General features: G+C 38.6%; 1 protein-coding gene across 2 annotated transcripts in view; it reads left to right on the top strand.

Annotated features, from left to right (window-relative positions):
- The window catches only part of SMURF2 (SMAD specific E3 ubiquitin protein ligase 2), a 79,308-nt gene that overhangs the window by 44,521 nt on the left and 19,784 nt on the right, over nucleotides 1-15,003 (top strand). Inside the window, exons 1-7 of one of the 2 annotated variants that reach the window (XM_026860897.1) lie at nucleotides 4,593-4,610; nucleotides 6,310-6,443; nucleotides 7,621-7,686; nucleotides 11,437-11,521; nucleotides 12,820-12,903; nucleotides 14,241-14,443; nucleotides 14,620-14,704. In XM_026860897.1, coding sequence (XP_026716698.1) covers nucleotides 14,395-14,443; nucleotides 14,620-14,704 — 134 coding nt within the window. In that variant the 5' untranslated portion in view covers nucleotides 4,593-4,610; nucleotides 6,310-6,443; nucleotides 7,621-7,686; ... (1 more) ...; nucleotides 12,820-12,903; nucleotides 14,241-14,394. Of the gene's footprint in view, nucleotides 1-4,592; nucleotides 4,611-6,309; nucleotides 6,444-7,620; nucleotides 7,687-11,436; nucleotides 11,522-12,819; nucleotides 12,904-14,240; nucleotides 14,444-14,619; nucleotides 14,705-15,003 lie in introns of those variants that run through there. The other variant, XM_026860896.1, reaches the window with a different exon arrangement.

Here is a 15,003-nt window from a genome sequence, read left to right as displayed (position 1 = left end):
CACCAGTGCTCTCTTGCTGCAGGAATGAAATGCAAGCACAGACTTTTATCGGTGTTTAGTTAGGCAGGCCCATTAATGATCATTAATGCATAGTTTTACAGGGATAAAAGGAGAGTAAGTTGGAAAGTGCTGCCAACATGACTTGAGTGTAAAGCCTTCCTATATATAAACTTTATACAGCCCGGGAAGGGATATTTTTGAAGAAGGAATGGTGGCTATCATTTGGCACTTACCTGTTACTAAATTCTGTGTCGAAAATGTCAGTGGTTCCGTGTGTCTCCCCCAGTATCTGCCAGTCACATCTTGGTGTTTGAAGTGCTGTGGTGACAACTCAAGTAAGGACTTGACAGGAATGGGTTATAGGGGATGGCAAGCGCTCCATGGTCTAATGACTCTGAGACTTGGTTCCTTTCTAGAGAAGAGAGGAGCGGAGAACATGGGAAGCGAGAGAGGATGTTAATATGCAATAAGAGTACTGGGAAAAAAATAGTAAAATCTTTAGAAAAAATCCCTTTCTGGTTATAATTTTAAGGAAGGATGAAGAGAAGGTGTTTTCATGTTGTTTTATAGAACAATTCATGCTTGTATCTGGATACTGTAGTTAGCTTAGAAGCAAAACTGTGATTGCAGTCTACATCATATTATAAAAAGCAGAGATAGAAATTGAGTTTTTGGCAGAATATTTTGCTAGGGCAGATTTGGGGCAAATCTTTTTGGATTGTCCAAAGGAATTTAGACCTGTGTGAAACATTTTTATGTGTGTGTGGTTTGGTTTTTGGGAAGAAGATTCCCTAAAAAACATAGGCTTTGTTTAGTTAGGATATTATTTTCAATATAAATTACTTGTCCTGTAGGGAATACTGCTTTGCTTGATTCTGACAGTTGAATTCCCTGATGACATTTGGATTTTTAATCCAAAATAAAGCGTTATGTCAGACCTTGTAACTTGAAAATAATCTTCTCCCTCTCAAAATTTTCTTCATAATAATTTAACCCCTTTTATTTGTCTTGCCTGTTATTCCTTACTCTATGGAAAGTTATTTCCATTTATAAGCATCAGTCACCTAGTCATCAGTTTCTATTTAAAACAGCAGTAAAAGATTAGATCTCTTTGATACAACTCACTGCCTGGCTTTTCTAATAGGAATAGTAACTGTCCTACTGCTAAGTACCTGATGGCAAACCTCATAAATTACAGGATTTAATTTTTTTTTTTTTTTCCTCATCCTTTGAAAATAATAGGGTTTTTAAACTTCCTAATGTTTACCCTAACAACACACCATTGCATGGGAACGCTAGTCTCAGCCTTACGCCGCTTCCACTGTTACAGGAAATGCTTTGCACACCAAGCATAACAGATGGAGTCTCGGTGGCAGCTTGCCTGCTCCTGCCACCACACAGCATAGGAAATGAACCAGAGGAAGGTGCAGTTCTGGAGAATTTTAAAAGAAAAATCCTACTTTTTTTTTTTCTTACTATGAAGATTTCTGCTGGGTTTTTTTTAAAAGATGGTAATAAGCTTGCATGCAGTAAAACCATCTCTTGGCTATGTTGGGCTGATTGAAGTGTCCCCAGCCTGGAATTTATATAACAAGTTAACACTGCTGCTAATTAACAGTTTCATCTATCATGTGATGGCATATGCAAATAGCACAGTAAGATGGATCTGTTGTATTTATGCAATAATGTCTGAATTAAGTTGCTAATTCCAAGGGAATTTTCTTGCTTGCTAACCTGATTCAGCATAATAGGTATTCTGTTGTGTAAATTTTTTTTTTTAAAAGACAGCTGCAGTGTCATAAAGAACAAAAAAGCTTTTGCCTTACGTGGTTCTTAATTCAGATCTTAGTGTAAAAGGAAGCAGCTGAATTAGTTGCTTAGATTCTTCAGTCTAGATGGGTGTGTGTAAGGGGAGGGGGGAAATCTGGGAGGCTTTCCAGAAAGAAATTGCCAAATAGTTGCTGTCTGGATGCAGTTTAATGTCAGTAAAATACCATGCTTGCCCTGGATGTATTCCCCTTCCTTATTTTTCAGTCGTTTGTGTTTTTCCCTATTGTTCAGGCCTTTCCTTAAAGCGTTGAATAACCAGACTTAACACATTTACATTTACAGTCCTTGCATTCAAAGCATTTAAACACTACCTTAAACCAGCAGTTCTTAAACTTAATAAATTGCCTTTTTCTCTTCCTTCCTCTTTCTTCTGATCTGTGATAACCTAGATCTTTCCTACAGCCTTCCCATGCTCACCTGTGCCCTCTAACCTACTCCAGCCCTCCTCAGCAGCTAGCCTCTGCCCTTAAGACATAGCAAGTCATATGGCCTATTTATCTCAAAATATATTTGTACCATCATCTCCACCAAAACCTAGTCCTGATCCCATCTTTACTCTGTGCCCTTCAAATCTGCATCCCCAGGCTCTGGCATGGACCTGTTGCTCTCCTTCTTTGTTATACCTCTCAAATCTAACCTCATCCAACCTCCACAGCTCATCTTCCCAAAATCTCCTCACTGCAGGTTCTAGTGATGTTGGCACCTTCACATTCTCAAGCCCCTGCACTGCCCTGGCAGTATCACCTTTCTCCACCAGCTGTCCAACTCTACTTTGTCTAGTTATTGCTAATGATGCTGGATTTTTCTCAGGGAGAGAAGGCAGCATCTCTGTTTAGTGCTGGTTTAGACAATCCCATCCTGGATTAGACTCCTAAAGACCCATCAAAGAGCTCCTTGCAACAGCTTTGCCTTCTTGACGTGGTGGTTTAGACCAGTTTGATGAAGCTGATGCCCTTTGTGTTTAGGGTGAAAGCATTTCTGGGTGGTGTTTGGCCCATAATATCAGATTTGCTCATTCCAACTCAAGCACATCAGGTGTACAAGTCTCTGCTGAACTTATTTGGGTCTGTTAGGAACATCTGGAATAGAAGCCCACTTTGCTTGCTGTTAGCTTGGTGTGGCTGCTTTTACAGTATCTTGTAGGTTCGTCTCAACATTGGGCTGGGTAGCTTTGGGGAGAAGAAAGCAGCAGGCAATCAGTGCCACGTGTCTATGCTGTGTCCCTGTCTAAGACGCAGCCCCTGGCTGGTTCTTTTCTGATCATCCCAGAGGCTCAAACACCCTTCAGTTGCTACCAGAGATGAGAGCAATGTCAGGGTGAAGGACAAGTGAAGAGGAAAAAATAGGGATGATACTCATCATGATGTCTTTTTGCATCCCCTTCTCCCCCAGTCTGAAAACAGCTAATATCTCAAAGCAGAACACTACCGTTATATTAGAAAAAAATCAGAAATGGGAAAATGGGGAAACGAACTAATTTGTCCAGGTCATAAACAGAGTCTATGTGACAGCATGGATTAGAAAAAGGGAATTCCTGGCTTCCATGCCCGAGTTCATACCTCTTGATGTTGCATTTTTTTCTCTTTCTGGAGGGAGTACATCTGGCTTGTGATCAGGAGGAGGTGTGGTTTTTTTTCAGAATTTTTTTTTTTTTCCACTTGCTTCATTCTGCTTTTCTCTACTAAGCTGAACTCTTCAGGGAAAGTGTATATAACGCTATGGGGATGAAAAGTCACTTGACGCCAAACCTTCCTGAGTGGTGTATTAGCTCAGAAGGAAATACCACCTTGGGAAACATAATTTTATTTAGACAAAGTAACAATTCTCCCTGTGTTTTAAAATTTGATTAAAATATTTTAGAGGTTTCCAGTATGGCATGTACTTGACTTTTGTTTAGAAGTTAAAGTGTAGAGATAATTTTCTTAAAATTTCTGAACACATTTTTATCCAGACCCCTGTAATTTTACAGATTCACAAAATACGGGAGTTAAGAAAATGTATATGGAAATTGAGTTTCCAACTTTCCACTTCATTAATACTAATCCTGTTATCTCTGTCGAAGTACTGAATCTATGAGATAGATATTGATAGGATAGCATTTTAAAAAAAAAAAGGGAGTTTTGTGGTTTGTTTCTAGTTTGGTGTGGGGTTGGGGTTTGTGGTGGTTTTTTTCAAGCTTATTCACTTTATTTTTTGGAACATTCTTTTTAAATAACAAATAAAATTCCTAGCTCAGGCTTTTATGTTGGAGCTTTATTGCCAGATGATGTAAAACAAATGTAACTTATCCACCAAATGAATTGGAAATGTCAACTTGTCCTACCATCACTCTCTAAATGCAACCATGTATTTTTCATGCCTGAAATTATGCAGAAATATAGATGAAACATTTTGCTATAAAGCCAACTAGCAGTTACTGAACTTTTCTTTTCTTCCTTTGGGGGGAAAAATAAAAAACACCACGACATTTTTATTTGGAAAATGCAGCTTGACTTGCTTATTTTCCTTTAAACGTGTGAATCAGCCAGGTTTGCGGGTACAAAAATCAGAGTAGGATATAGTAATGATATAGAAGTCCTCACCTGTTTGGTATGGATGGCTTACTGTCTGCATCTCAACCATGAGAACCTCACCCTGAAATGTTACAGTAATTCTTGGAAACTGTGTTGTATATTCAGCTGTTCTACGTATTATTCAAACTGTTCTGTTATGAAATTGTGTTTAACTATATACCTTTGACTTTTTTAAAGCAACAAGGAAAACTGGAAAATTCAAGACAGGTCATGATAAGTCTTTATTTTTAAGTGCACCTAACTTGTTCTCATAAGAATTTATTTTAAGTACATGAAACATTGTAGACTGCAATTGTGCACGTGAATACTCATCTTCATCTCTCGTTCCTTTATGCAAAATTGGCATTGTCAAGGTTGTAAGGCCAAAAATCTGACCTATATTATGCAATCAGTTTACTATTCAAAAACTTTGGCGCTTTTTCTGTGCGAAGCTTGTGGTTTGGTTTGGTTTTTTAAATGTGCACTGGTTATTTTAAACCATGCTCATGGGTATGTGCCTACAGTTAGGCTTTTCTGTCTTCTACTTCTTGGGTCAGTCCCTGTCTGCAGGTGGGAAAAAGAAGTTGTCAAAGTTCTGCTTTTTGGAAAAGGAAAAATGCGAGAAGTGTTAATTGAGAACTTACCTGATCACAGCTGCCATTTTAAGCCATGACAGTTAGTTCAATTGTTTGGTTTGCCAACCTTGACAGTATCATTTCTATCTTTATGAAAATATTAAGATGTTTTAAAGCAGATAAAGTCTCAGTCATTGGGGGAGGTGTATTTAGGCATTGGTTGAGTTTGACCAGTTTTCCTTCAAAAACAAACAAAAAAGCACTTGGAAATAGACTGCAGAAGGCCAGAATTTGTGGTCTGGGAAGGGAGAACTACAAGCAGTTCTTGGCATCCAAGCCATAGTTACAAATTAATTTTCCTCAGCTTGAAATAACTGTAATAATTCAGTACTGGCAATAGCTGATACATCTTAGGTGTTTTGAAATTGTCCTCTGAAAGTCTTGAAAACAAAAACTAGCTCACAAAGTAATTGCTTCTGAAGAACAAAGCTTCAACCACAAAAGCAAAAATAAAATAGCCCAAGGTGTCCAGGTTTCCCCAAGTTAGTGAAATGCAGATCTAGGTTTTGCAAAGCATTTCTGTGGTAATGCTGTGAGGGGGCAGTCCATGTGTGAGCAGGAGGGGAAGGTGGCACATCTCAACCAAGATCCTGTGTGACCTTTTTGTAACGGGTCCCATTCATAGTATGTAATGTATGTTATAAACAGGGCCTTTCTGAAGCTTGCTTAATAGTAAATTGGCTTCCCAGAAATTTAACTGCAGATGCGTAACTTAGGTTTGTTTTATATTTCCCCTGAGAGCTCAGAAGAGCTCTAAGTGAGGGTGACTTGACTTGCCAGTGGTTGGAAGAGTAACCTGAAAAGCAGCAGCAGATGAAGTGCTGCAGAGGAATGCTAAACTGATAGTCTCTGTCCTGGCATTTGAAGCACTCTGCCTGCCAGCGCTGCTCACAAACTCACGCTGCCATGAGCATTGCCATTCTCTTTGGTTAGGCTGAGCATAGGCATGAATCTAAGCACGTTTGTAACTGCTTGAAGAGAGCCCCGAACCTGTTCATGCTACTGTTTTAAAGAGATTTCAGGAGTCTGTGGACTCACATGAATGCCTTCTTCCAGAATCAGGATTTTAGGTTAGTTTGTATTCAAGTAAACTCCTTCATAAGACATGCTTTCATTAAAGTATAATGTGTACATCTTATCTGAAGATGACTTACTGGCTCTTGCTGATACAGTGTGTGTTAAATTTTTAATGTAATGGTTGATAATCTTTCTCTTCCCCAAGGTGATTTCTGGAGCATCTTCAAAGTATTCAGTAAGTGCCATTCACAGTACTGTTTTTCCACATTTTTCAGATATATTGGGAAGTCGGATTCAATAACAATCAGTGTGTGGAATCACAAGAAAATTCATAAAAAGCAGGGAGCTGGTTTTCTGGGTTGTGTGAGACTTCTTTCAAATGCAATCAACCGCCTTAAAGACACTGGTTGTAAGTAAGCTAAAGACTAGAGTTTCTTCTCTTTCAGACCAAACTTTCATGCACAGACTTCTGAAGAGTGACAGTTAATTGGTTTTTGCTGGTTTTTGTGAAGCTTGTATAGTCCAATGGGTTTGGTAGTTTCCAAGTGTTTTGTGGCTGAGGGTAGCACGAGTAGGTTAAAGAGTGTAACTTGCTGGTGGTGTTTCAGCTCCTTTGCCCATTACCATAGACAGTGGTAATGACAGACTGCGGCACTGGTCGTGGATTGTCAAGACAGAACTTACTGTGTTGCACTTCCAAAGGAAGATGGATTCTAATTACTTCCAAATTATCTTTTTATGACCTTCAAAAATGCAAGTCTTAAGGGGTAAACAAAAAGGTAAATCTATCTTGAAGCCAAATTTGTAGTTTAAAAATTAATGTGCCTTCAAAATTAATGAGTGAACTTTGTCATAAGATATTAAGTGCTCTATAACACTCTGAGCACTTCATATTTCCTTTTTCAAAAGTTAATTAACATGTAAGATGGTGTTTTCTCGTTATCCATTTACTGCTGAACAGATTTGGTGCAGTGTGATGCAAAAGTAGTGCTTGGCTATACAGATAACTTAAAAAGGAAAGAAAAATAGTGGCATGGTGGTAGAGAAACATTGTGATTTTACCATAAATACCAGGTTCCTTGGTGATAAAGGCATAACTGAAGTTCTCATTTTTAAATATTTGCACTAGATTAGTGCTTCAGTGCATTGCGCTTTGCTCAGTTCTGTGAAGTTCTGCCTATTTACTGTGGAACGTGTGGACTGATGCTGCAGGTTAGCTCTGTGCTGTACTGAGTGTTGAACTGGAATTGCATTATGACAAAGGCTCCTCTCCACAAGGGAAGAGAGTTCAAAATACTTGCTACAATCACTTCAGACATCCGATCTAGGATAATGTCATTTCCTATTCCGCAAAAGAGCTTTGTGAAGTAGGAAAAATGTTAAATCAAAATTATTCTAGTCTTGTTTTCTGATTTAAAATGATGAAAAATTAAGTCTTGGCTGAAGATTTTTAGTTTTGCTTCCCTTCCCCCATCTCCTGAAGTTTTAACTGCCTTACACTGAGTTGTGTTCTGATGGTACTTCAGTGTGCCTTTCAAAGGCAGCAGAATGTTGTATGACTTGGGCTCTGTGTCCTTGTTTTGTAGATCAGAGGTTGGATCTCTGCAAGCTTGGGCCAAATGACAACGATACTGTTAGAGGACAGATAGTAGGTAAGTAAGGGGGTTTCTTTCCAATTTTTTTTCCAATTCAGTGTTTACTGCCGGAGCCATTTGGACCTCAAGCTAGAAGTGTGTATGTAGAGACTAAGAAAACAAAAACAAAAAAAAACCCACAACAAACAAAACCAAAAAACCCCAATCAACAAAATAAAACACCCAAAGCCAAAAGAACCCCCCAAAAATCCCAAAACAGCCTCCCTCCCCTTATTATGTGGGACAGATAATACCAAATTTATTTAGAAAGTTTTTAATTTCACTGTAAAGAATTGGTGACGGTTTGAACCAGAACTCCCTGTGGAAAAACTGGATACAAATTTCTTGGCCATGGAGAGTTCCAGCAAAGCTGTGCTTCCTGTAGGTTTTGCAAAAGGCTAAAACATCTTGCTCTAACAGGAGTGAATTGCTGTCTGGGCTGACTTGGTCAATTCATTTTGTGTTTTCACGGGTTATTAACAAGTCTGTCACCAATCTCTGTAAAGCTGTGCTTTGTTGTTCTGCTAACTCATAAACCTTAAATAAGAATTAAAAAGAAACTGGCAGATTGAAAAAACAGTATCCACATAAAACTTCATAAGCACTCTCTTTTTGGTGCATTCTAAGTTGTTTCAGAAGGCAGCGTTTCTAGTAGGTCGCTTAAGAAGTCAAAAAAAAGAAAGTGGATCAGGGTAAGGAGATCTTTATTTTTATGGCAAGGTGTTAATAAGAATATTTGGACATGGGGGAAAGAAAAGTGTATTTCCATGCTCAGTTTTATGTTCAGTTCCTAGTTCAAATAATATCCAAGCAGCATTCTTGTTTTGTCAGGCAGGGAAAAACTATTGAAATATCAGTCAGCAAATAAGGGCTTCAGTGCATTTGTTTGCTTTTCTCAAAGTGTTCTGTTGAATAATACCTGTGACTTGACCTCTTGATGTTGCTCTAACCATCTGTCTAGCATCTGATCTGCAAGTGTTTGCACAGTATTAAGAGCGAGGTGGCACAAGAGAGTCAAATGATGGTAGAAATGTGGCCTTGTAAGTGCATTGCCGACACTTCAGACTGTCTTGAATATTCAGTTTTCCGTGTGAGCTCGCACAGAAGAATAAAGGATAAAACAAGTAATTTTTCTAAGGTGTTTAGGTTTTCTAGGTGTTGTCAGTTTGGTTTGGTGTTTTGTGCCGGTGTACCGCTCCCCTGATTATCCATGCTGTATGCATAAAATTTTGTTTGTGGGTTTCCTTTTAGGAGGGAGCTGAGCTCAGCTGACAGGAGAGCTTGTTCAGGGTCTGCTCCGAGCAGCAGAGATCTGCTCTGCCCATAGCAGTCCCTCAGACATGACTAGCAGGGACTGTACCCTCACACCCTGACATGCTGTCATGCTGCCCTCCAGAGTACGCAACATGCATCCTTGTCATCATGACTCGAGAATGCTAATGTGAATTAAACGAGAAAAAAAAAAAAAAAAACAAAGCAGAAAGGTCTCAAGGCTGTTGGGATGCTGGGCAGAAAGCCTGGGGCAAATACCATGCAGTGTGGGCATGGCAAATACACTTCAGAGATAACTAGTTGTCAGAGATAACCAGTCAGCACTGTGGCCATAAACTAGACTGACCAGTTGGCTTCTCCTGATATCATCATGAAAAGTGGCATAGCCAAAGCAGCATTAGCTCCTTCGGCATGCTGCTGGGGCTGTCCCTAATTATCAGGAGCTGCTGGATTGTGCGCTGAACCTAGAAAAAACAGAGTTTGTCAGGTTACAGCACAGACTGAGAACAAATCTGTATGTTCTGCTTTCCGCTGCTGTTATCAGAAAGGTCAGGTTTCCTCAGTCATGGCTGTGTTTTAATATAATATATCCTTGGTAAGATTCCAGAGACTCGTCATTATTATTTTTTTTAATGGTCGTTATTAATTTCTGTATATTTTAATCTTTCTTCACTAGTGGAATCTGATGAATTGGTTAATGAACCTAAGTAGAACTAGTTAATTCTACTGCAGTAGTTACATGGTAGAGAAATCTTGATTAAAAGTAGGGAGGCACTATAAGTTCTAAATATACTCTCAGTCCTTCTAATGATAAACTAGCTTAAATTAATAGGCTATGCAAGATTAGAAAACAATATTAAAATGTAATTGATACCTTCAGCAGATGATAACCTTACAAATCAAGTGCACAGTGGGTATGCCTTTGTAATTTGGGACAGGGAGCAAGGAGATCCTTAAATACCTGGGGTTATCTTCAAAGGGGGGAAGAAAAGGGGACGCTTGTAAGTAGTGGATGTAAAGGGCACCTGAACTGTGTCTTAATCTTGCAGCTCTCTTCTGTGCCACCATTTTATTTCTGATGTGGCGGTGCAGAAAAAAAATGAGTCCTTACTCATTACAATATGAAGCCGTGCACAAATTTTGATCCTCACATAGGCAAAGAGGAGGTAATTGCCTTTGTTTAGTTTCATTTTTGTCTGTGTGTATTGCTTGCCAAACCTTGCCTACATGCAACAATGTGAACTTGTAACGTGTGGGTTTGTTGCAGAAAAAATACATCAGCTAAGATTTTGTTTTGGTTGAAATCAAATTTAAATCTTTCCCTCTAAGAAGTTGCTTTATAATGTTAGTGTTCATGGAAAACTAGGAGTTAATATTGATTAGGAATAAAGCTCCCTGGGTTGGTCTGTTGGAGGCTGAAAACCCTAAGATTAAAAACGTTGTTGAAAATTTGGACTCTGGCCAAAACTGCCAGTACTACTACATCTTTTTAAATGTGTCACCTTGAGAAAAGTTTGGTTGTGTCTAGTTTAAGGTCTGTAAGTTTATTTTACTGCATCTATAAATAGGACTTGAAGACAGTTGTCCAGAGGTACAGTAGTGCCACCTCAAGAAATGTGTGCCACAGCACGTATTGAGGTTTTTAAGCAATCATTTTATTGTTAAAGGCAAAACAAAACATAAAAAAAAAAAAACCAACCCCACAGGAACACAAGTACCATAAATTATCATATTGGACACTAGCAAATTATGATATTGGGAACAAAAGCTGCCTTAAAAAAAAAAAAATTTGCTTTCATAATCGTAGTACAAAAGCTTCAGGCATAAATATCCATTACAATGAAACATGTAAAAAAAAAAAAAAATTTAAAAGTAATACAGTTTTGCTGAGGGCGGTAAGGTCTTTTCAGGGTGCTGAGCACTGCTTTGTGCGAGAGCTGCATTTGACTTCATACCACTGGTGTTTGAAAGAAGTCAATAAACCAAACATGTGCTTCTAGGAGTAAATTTTTGCCTGTTTTTTTTTTTGCGTGTGTATACCTGTGTGTTGAATCCCATGTGTACACAGAATACATAAGGAGTCAAAACCATCCAGGAATCTTGTATTTAAGCTCTATTAGCAGTTCTACCGTTAGCGTGCAAGTGAGGCACTAGCACTGTCCTGCTTGCTGTCCCAGCAATGCATGAGGTCAGCCACCCTGCTGCCACCAGGTGAATGTCACCGTCCATCTCCTGTGGAGAAGAGTTAATGACAGCTTCAGAGTTAACTTCTTTTCCTGCCTTAACTTGCATTCATGTTTTTTTTAAGCTAACTTTTTTGAAGATGTAGAGAATCACATGTATGAAAACATGTGTGTAACTTTAATTTGTGGGAAGGAAAAAAAATATCAAGAACATGGATCAGTTTAGTCATCCAAGTACCATTTCTCTTTCAAATATAAATGTAATTTGCATTCAGATGTCACATCTTTAATAATTCTTTTATTATCTTAATAGTAAGTCTTCAGTCCAGAGACCGAATAGGCACAGGAGGACAAGTTGTGGATTGCAGTCGGTTATTTGATAATGATTTACCAGATGGGTAAGCTGACATCACTGTGATGTAAATACCAATACAGTTTATACAACAGACTTCTGTAGTAATGACAAGTCAGTGTACAAATAGCTTAATTTGGTTTTAATCTTGCACTCAGAATTCTACCATTTTGAATTTAGGAGGAGGAGACACACAGAATAGAATAGTTTGGCCCTTGTCTTGCCTCTTCTTGGGAACCAGGAGGTGGCATATATGAATAAATGCGTTAAAAAAGGACCAAACCTTGTCTGAGAAAACATATGCCTTTCAAATTACAGAACTGATAAACTGATGTTAAATCACAGCCAGCAAGCTGACTTCATCCATGTAGTAGTTTCGTAGCAAGGTAGTGAACACACAGGCCTGGCTGCCTCCTTCAGCGCTGTGCAGAGGCATACACTATTATAAAAATAGATCGCTTTTTCTTCCATGTAAATCATAGCGAAGAAAACACGATTGGAAAAGGTAATGGAGCCTGAGTTCTTGCTGTATTTACCTGCCAAAGGCTGGGTTTAGGATTTTGATTTGTCCCTGTGAGAGTTAATGACATCATTAACACCTAAACCAGTTTAGTGAATACAGAAAAATGCTCTGTTTTAGGTTCTGGTGCTGTCATCAACTTTTTCAGAGCAAACACAGACCTTCTGAATGTGATTCTTGGCAGGTAAAGACAGGAGAAACTTGATTTTTTAGATGATGAATTTTGAAATGTAAATTATCATCTAAGTCCTAAACAGCATTCTTTTGTTCATTTGGAGTCCGGAGAAGTCAAAAACATTTTTGAAAATGCTTCTAAATTTTCACTTCAAAATGTTCCTTGTATAAATATTGCTTACTTCATTGTGTAACTGCAAAGCTAGCTGTATAGCTTTGCCTGTTTTGGAGTGTAAAAGTGATCATAATTAAAGTCATGTTATTCGAAGGTGACTTTTTAATGAAAGCAAGTAGTGCATGAAGATATATGAAAGCACTTACTAGAGTCAAGTGGTCAAAAGAAGTTAGATACATTATTAAACGTGATGTTTTCAAGAATTTCTTTAGATGGCTATTTGGATTTAATTAGAATTCAAATAGTTATTAAATATGAAGGTGTGATATTGTTAATGGTATGCCTGGTTTCAAGGGAAGAAAATGTAAAATCAATTCTGAGTTGAACTTTCAGTTGTTTCCTGTTACCTTGTTCAGCTAACATGATTCATAATAGTGTAAGTCTTCCTGAGTTGGCATTTATGTTGGAAACATTCTGTGCCCTGGTTTCCTGGAAATACCACTCATTGCCTTATCTCTCCATGTCTGAATTCTAGATGGGAGGAGCGGAGGACTGCTTCTGGAAGGATCCAGTATTTAAATCATATTACACGAACAACTCAGTGGGAGCGACCAACACGGTAAGCAATTGTTTAGGACGCTGTGCGTATGATGAAGTTTGATTGCTGACCAGGAGTGCTGAGCACAAGTGATTCTAAGTGGCTCTAACATGGGTATTCAGCATTCCTCAGAGTCACTCTACAAACACTGTATGCGTTTCTTCTCTAACATCCAACTCCTTCACTCTACCTAATATTTAACTCAGAACAACCACTCTGACTAGATTTTTTTTTTTTTTCCTCACTCGCACTGGCATCTTTGTTTTCTTGTAGAGCTGCTATGATAGAACTCTATAAATACAGACATTACAATGTCCAGACATCATAAGGGATGAAGAAGAGATCACAAGTAGCTGACAGATGTTGTCTGTGTACCTGCTATGACCATGTAATCCAGAAATTTTAAAGCTGATTGTTACAGAGCATATTTCAAAATCATTACGATCACCTTTTCTAATAAATGTGTGTTGTGAAGCTGTTCCTCAAACCAGTTTTGGTGCCTGAATTGTAGACAGTGTCATTGCATATTTTTCAGACTCTTCTGCAGACTGTCTGTGCCTGCAGACAGTCTCTTCCATCCTCAATAAATATTATTCCAGTCTCTGTATGGACATATTTGACTTAAAATAATCTGTACTGTTATCGCTGCCAGCTCTGATATATTTGCAGTTTTCAAATTTACCTAACTGTATTTTTCCTGGTATGTTGAAATACCTATTCTAAGCTCTAGACACATTTACAGTAGAAAAACAAATGCAAGATATATAATTTGTTAGGGGAATTTCCTGCATCCTTATCAATCCCCATTTAACCTATTTTAAATCCTTCTGAAAGTAGCACTGAGATACAAACCCACATAATTCAATGTTTCCTCTTGCAGTCGAGCTCTCAAGAGCAACTGTTTTTTATCGTGCTTAGCCCTTTTTCACCATCCTTGCCTAGTAACTTTCCTTAAAAATTAGAAGGAATAACAAGGCCTGATCACTTCCTCAGCTATATGAAGACAAGGTGAGAAAGTCTGGGCTCTATGACGCTCATTTAAATAAACAAAAATAATTTTACTCTTGGCACTCTAAGAAACTAATCATGTGAGCATTTGATATGATCTTGATCCTGCAGCATCATACACTGTCCTACAGACCTGAAGCTGAGGGGGTTTACTGATTACTCCAGGATGAACCAGTGAGCGCAGAACAGCAGCTTTCTGCCTGTCATTGAGGTATCCTGCTCGACAGGTCAACTGCTCGGTTCCGCTGTCCACAAAGATTTTCTGAGAGCCCTTAGATGAGGCTTCTGTACAGTGTGTTGTGTAGCCCCGTGTCCAGCCAGCAATGCAATTGTCACGTTTTTTCTGACAGACCAGCATCGGAATACTCCAGTCCAGGCAGACCACTGAGCTGTTTTGTGGATGAGAACACTCCAATTACAGGAACGAATGGTGCGACCTGCGGGCAGTCGTCGGATCCCCGGCTGGCAGAGAGGAGAGTCAGGTCACAGAGGCACAGAAATTACATGAGCAGGACACACTTGCACACTCCTCCTGATTTACCTGAAGGATATGGTATGCAAATTTAAATTCTTTTTTTAATTGTAGGTCCCAAGAAACTGGGAAAATGGGTTATGTCTCCTTGTATATTAAGATCCGTTTGATTCCTTAGTTTGGGGAGATCAGTCTTTGTGAGTGTTTTGTATTGCAGTTTTTGTTCCTATATTTACTCATTTATTTTGATTTCACAGAGCAAAGGACAACTCAGCAGGGTCAGGTCTATTTTCTGCATACTCAGACTGGTGTTAGCACGTGGCACGATCCAAGAGTACCTAGGTAAGAAACAATGGAAGTATCCTTCAGGTGGCAAATCAAAACAGTTTAAGCAGTACTCTCCTCGGTTTTCTCTGTCTAATACTACATTTCTGACCCTTGGCCCCTAATATAGGATTTTAACAAGTCATTCATCAAAATAAATTAGTCTCTCTTGCTCAGTTCTTCAACTTGTTATTTTACTGCAAAGATGGAAATTCAAGAAATAAGTTATGGGGGTGTTTGGAAAATAGCTATAGTTAACTGATTGTAGATCTTGCATATAATTATAGCCAAGTCTAAGTTTTAATACTCTGGAAAAA

The sequence above is a fragment of the Athene cunicularia genome (assembly GCF_003259725.1).
Source record: "Athene cunicularia isolate RWA chromosome 18 unlocalized genomic scaffold, athCun1 chr18_part1, whole genome shotgun sequence".
NCBI lineage: Eukaryota > Metazoa > Chordata > Aves > Strigiformes > Strigidae > Athene > Athene cunicularia.
This window is presented reverse-complemented; position numbering and strand designations above follow the sequence as displayed.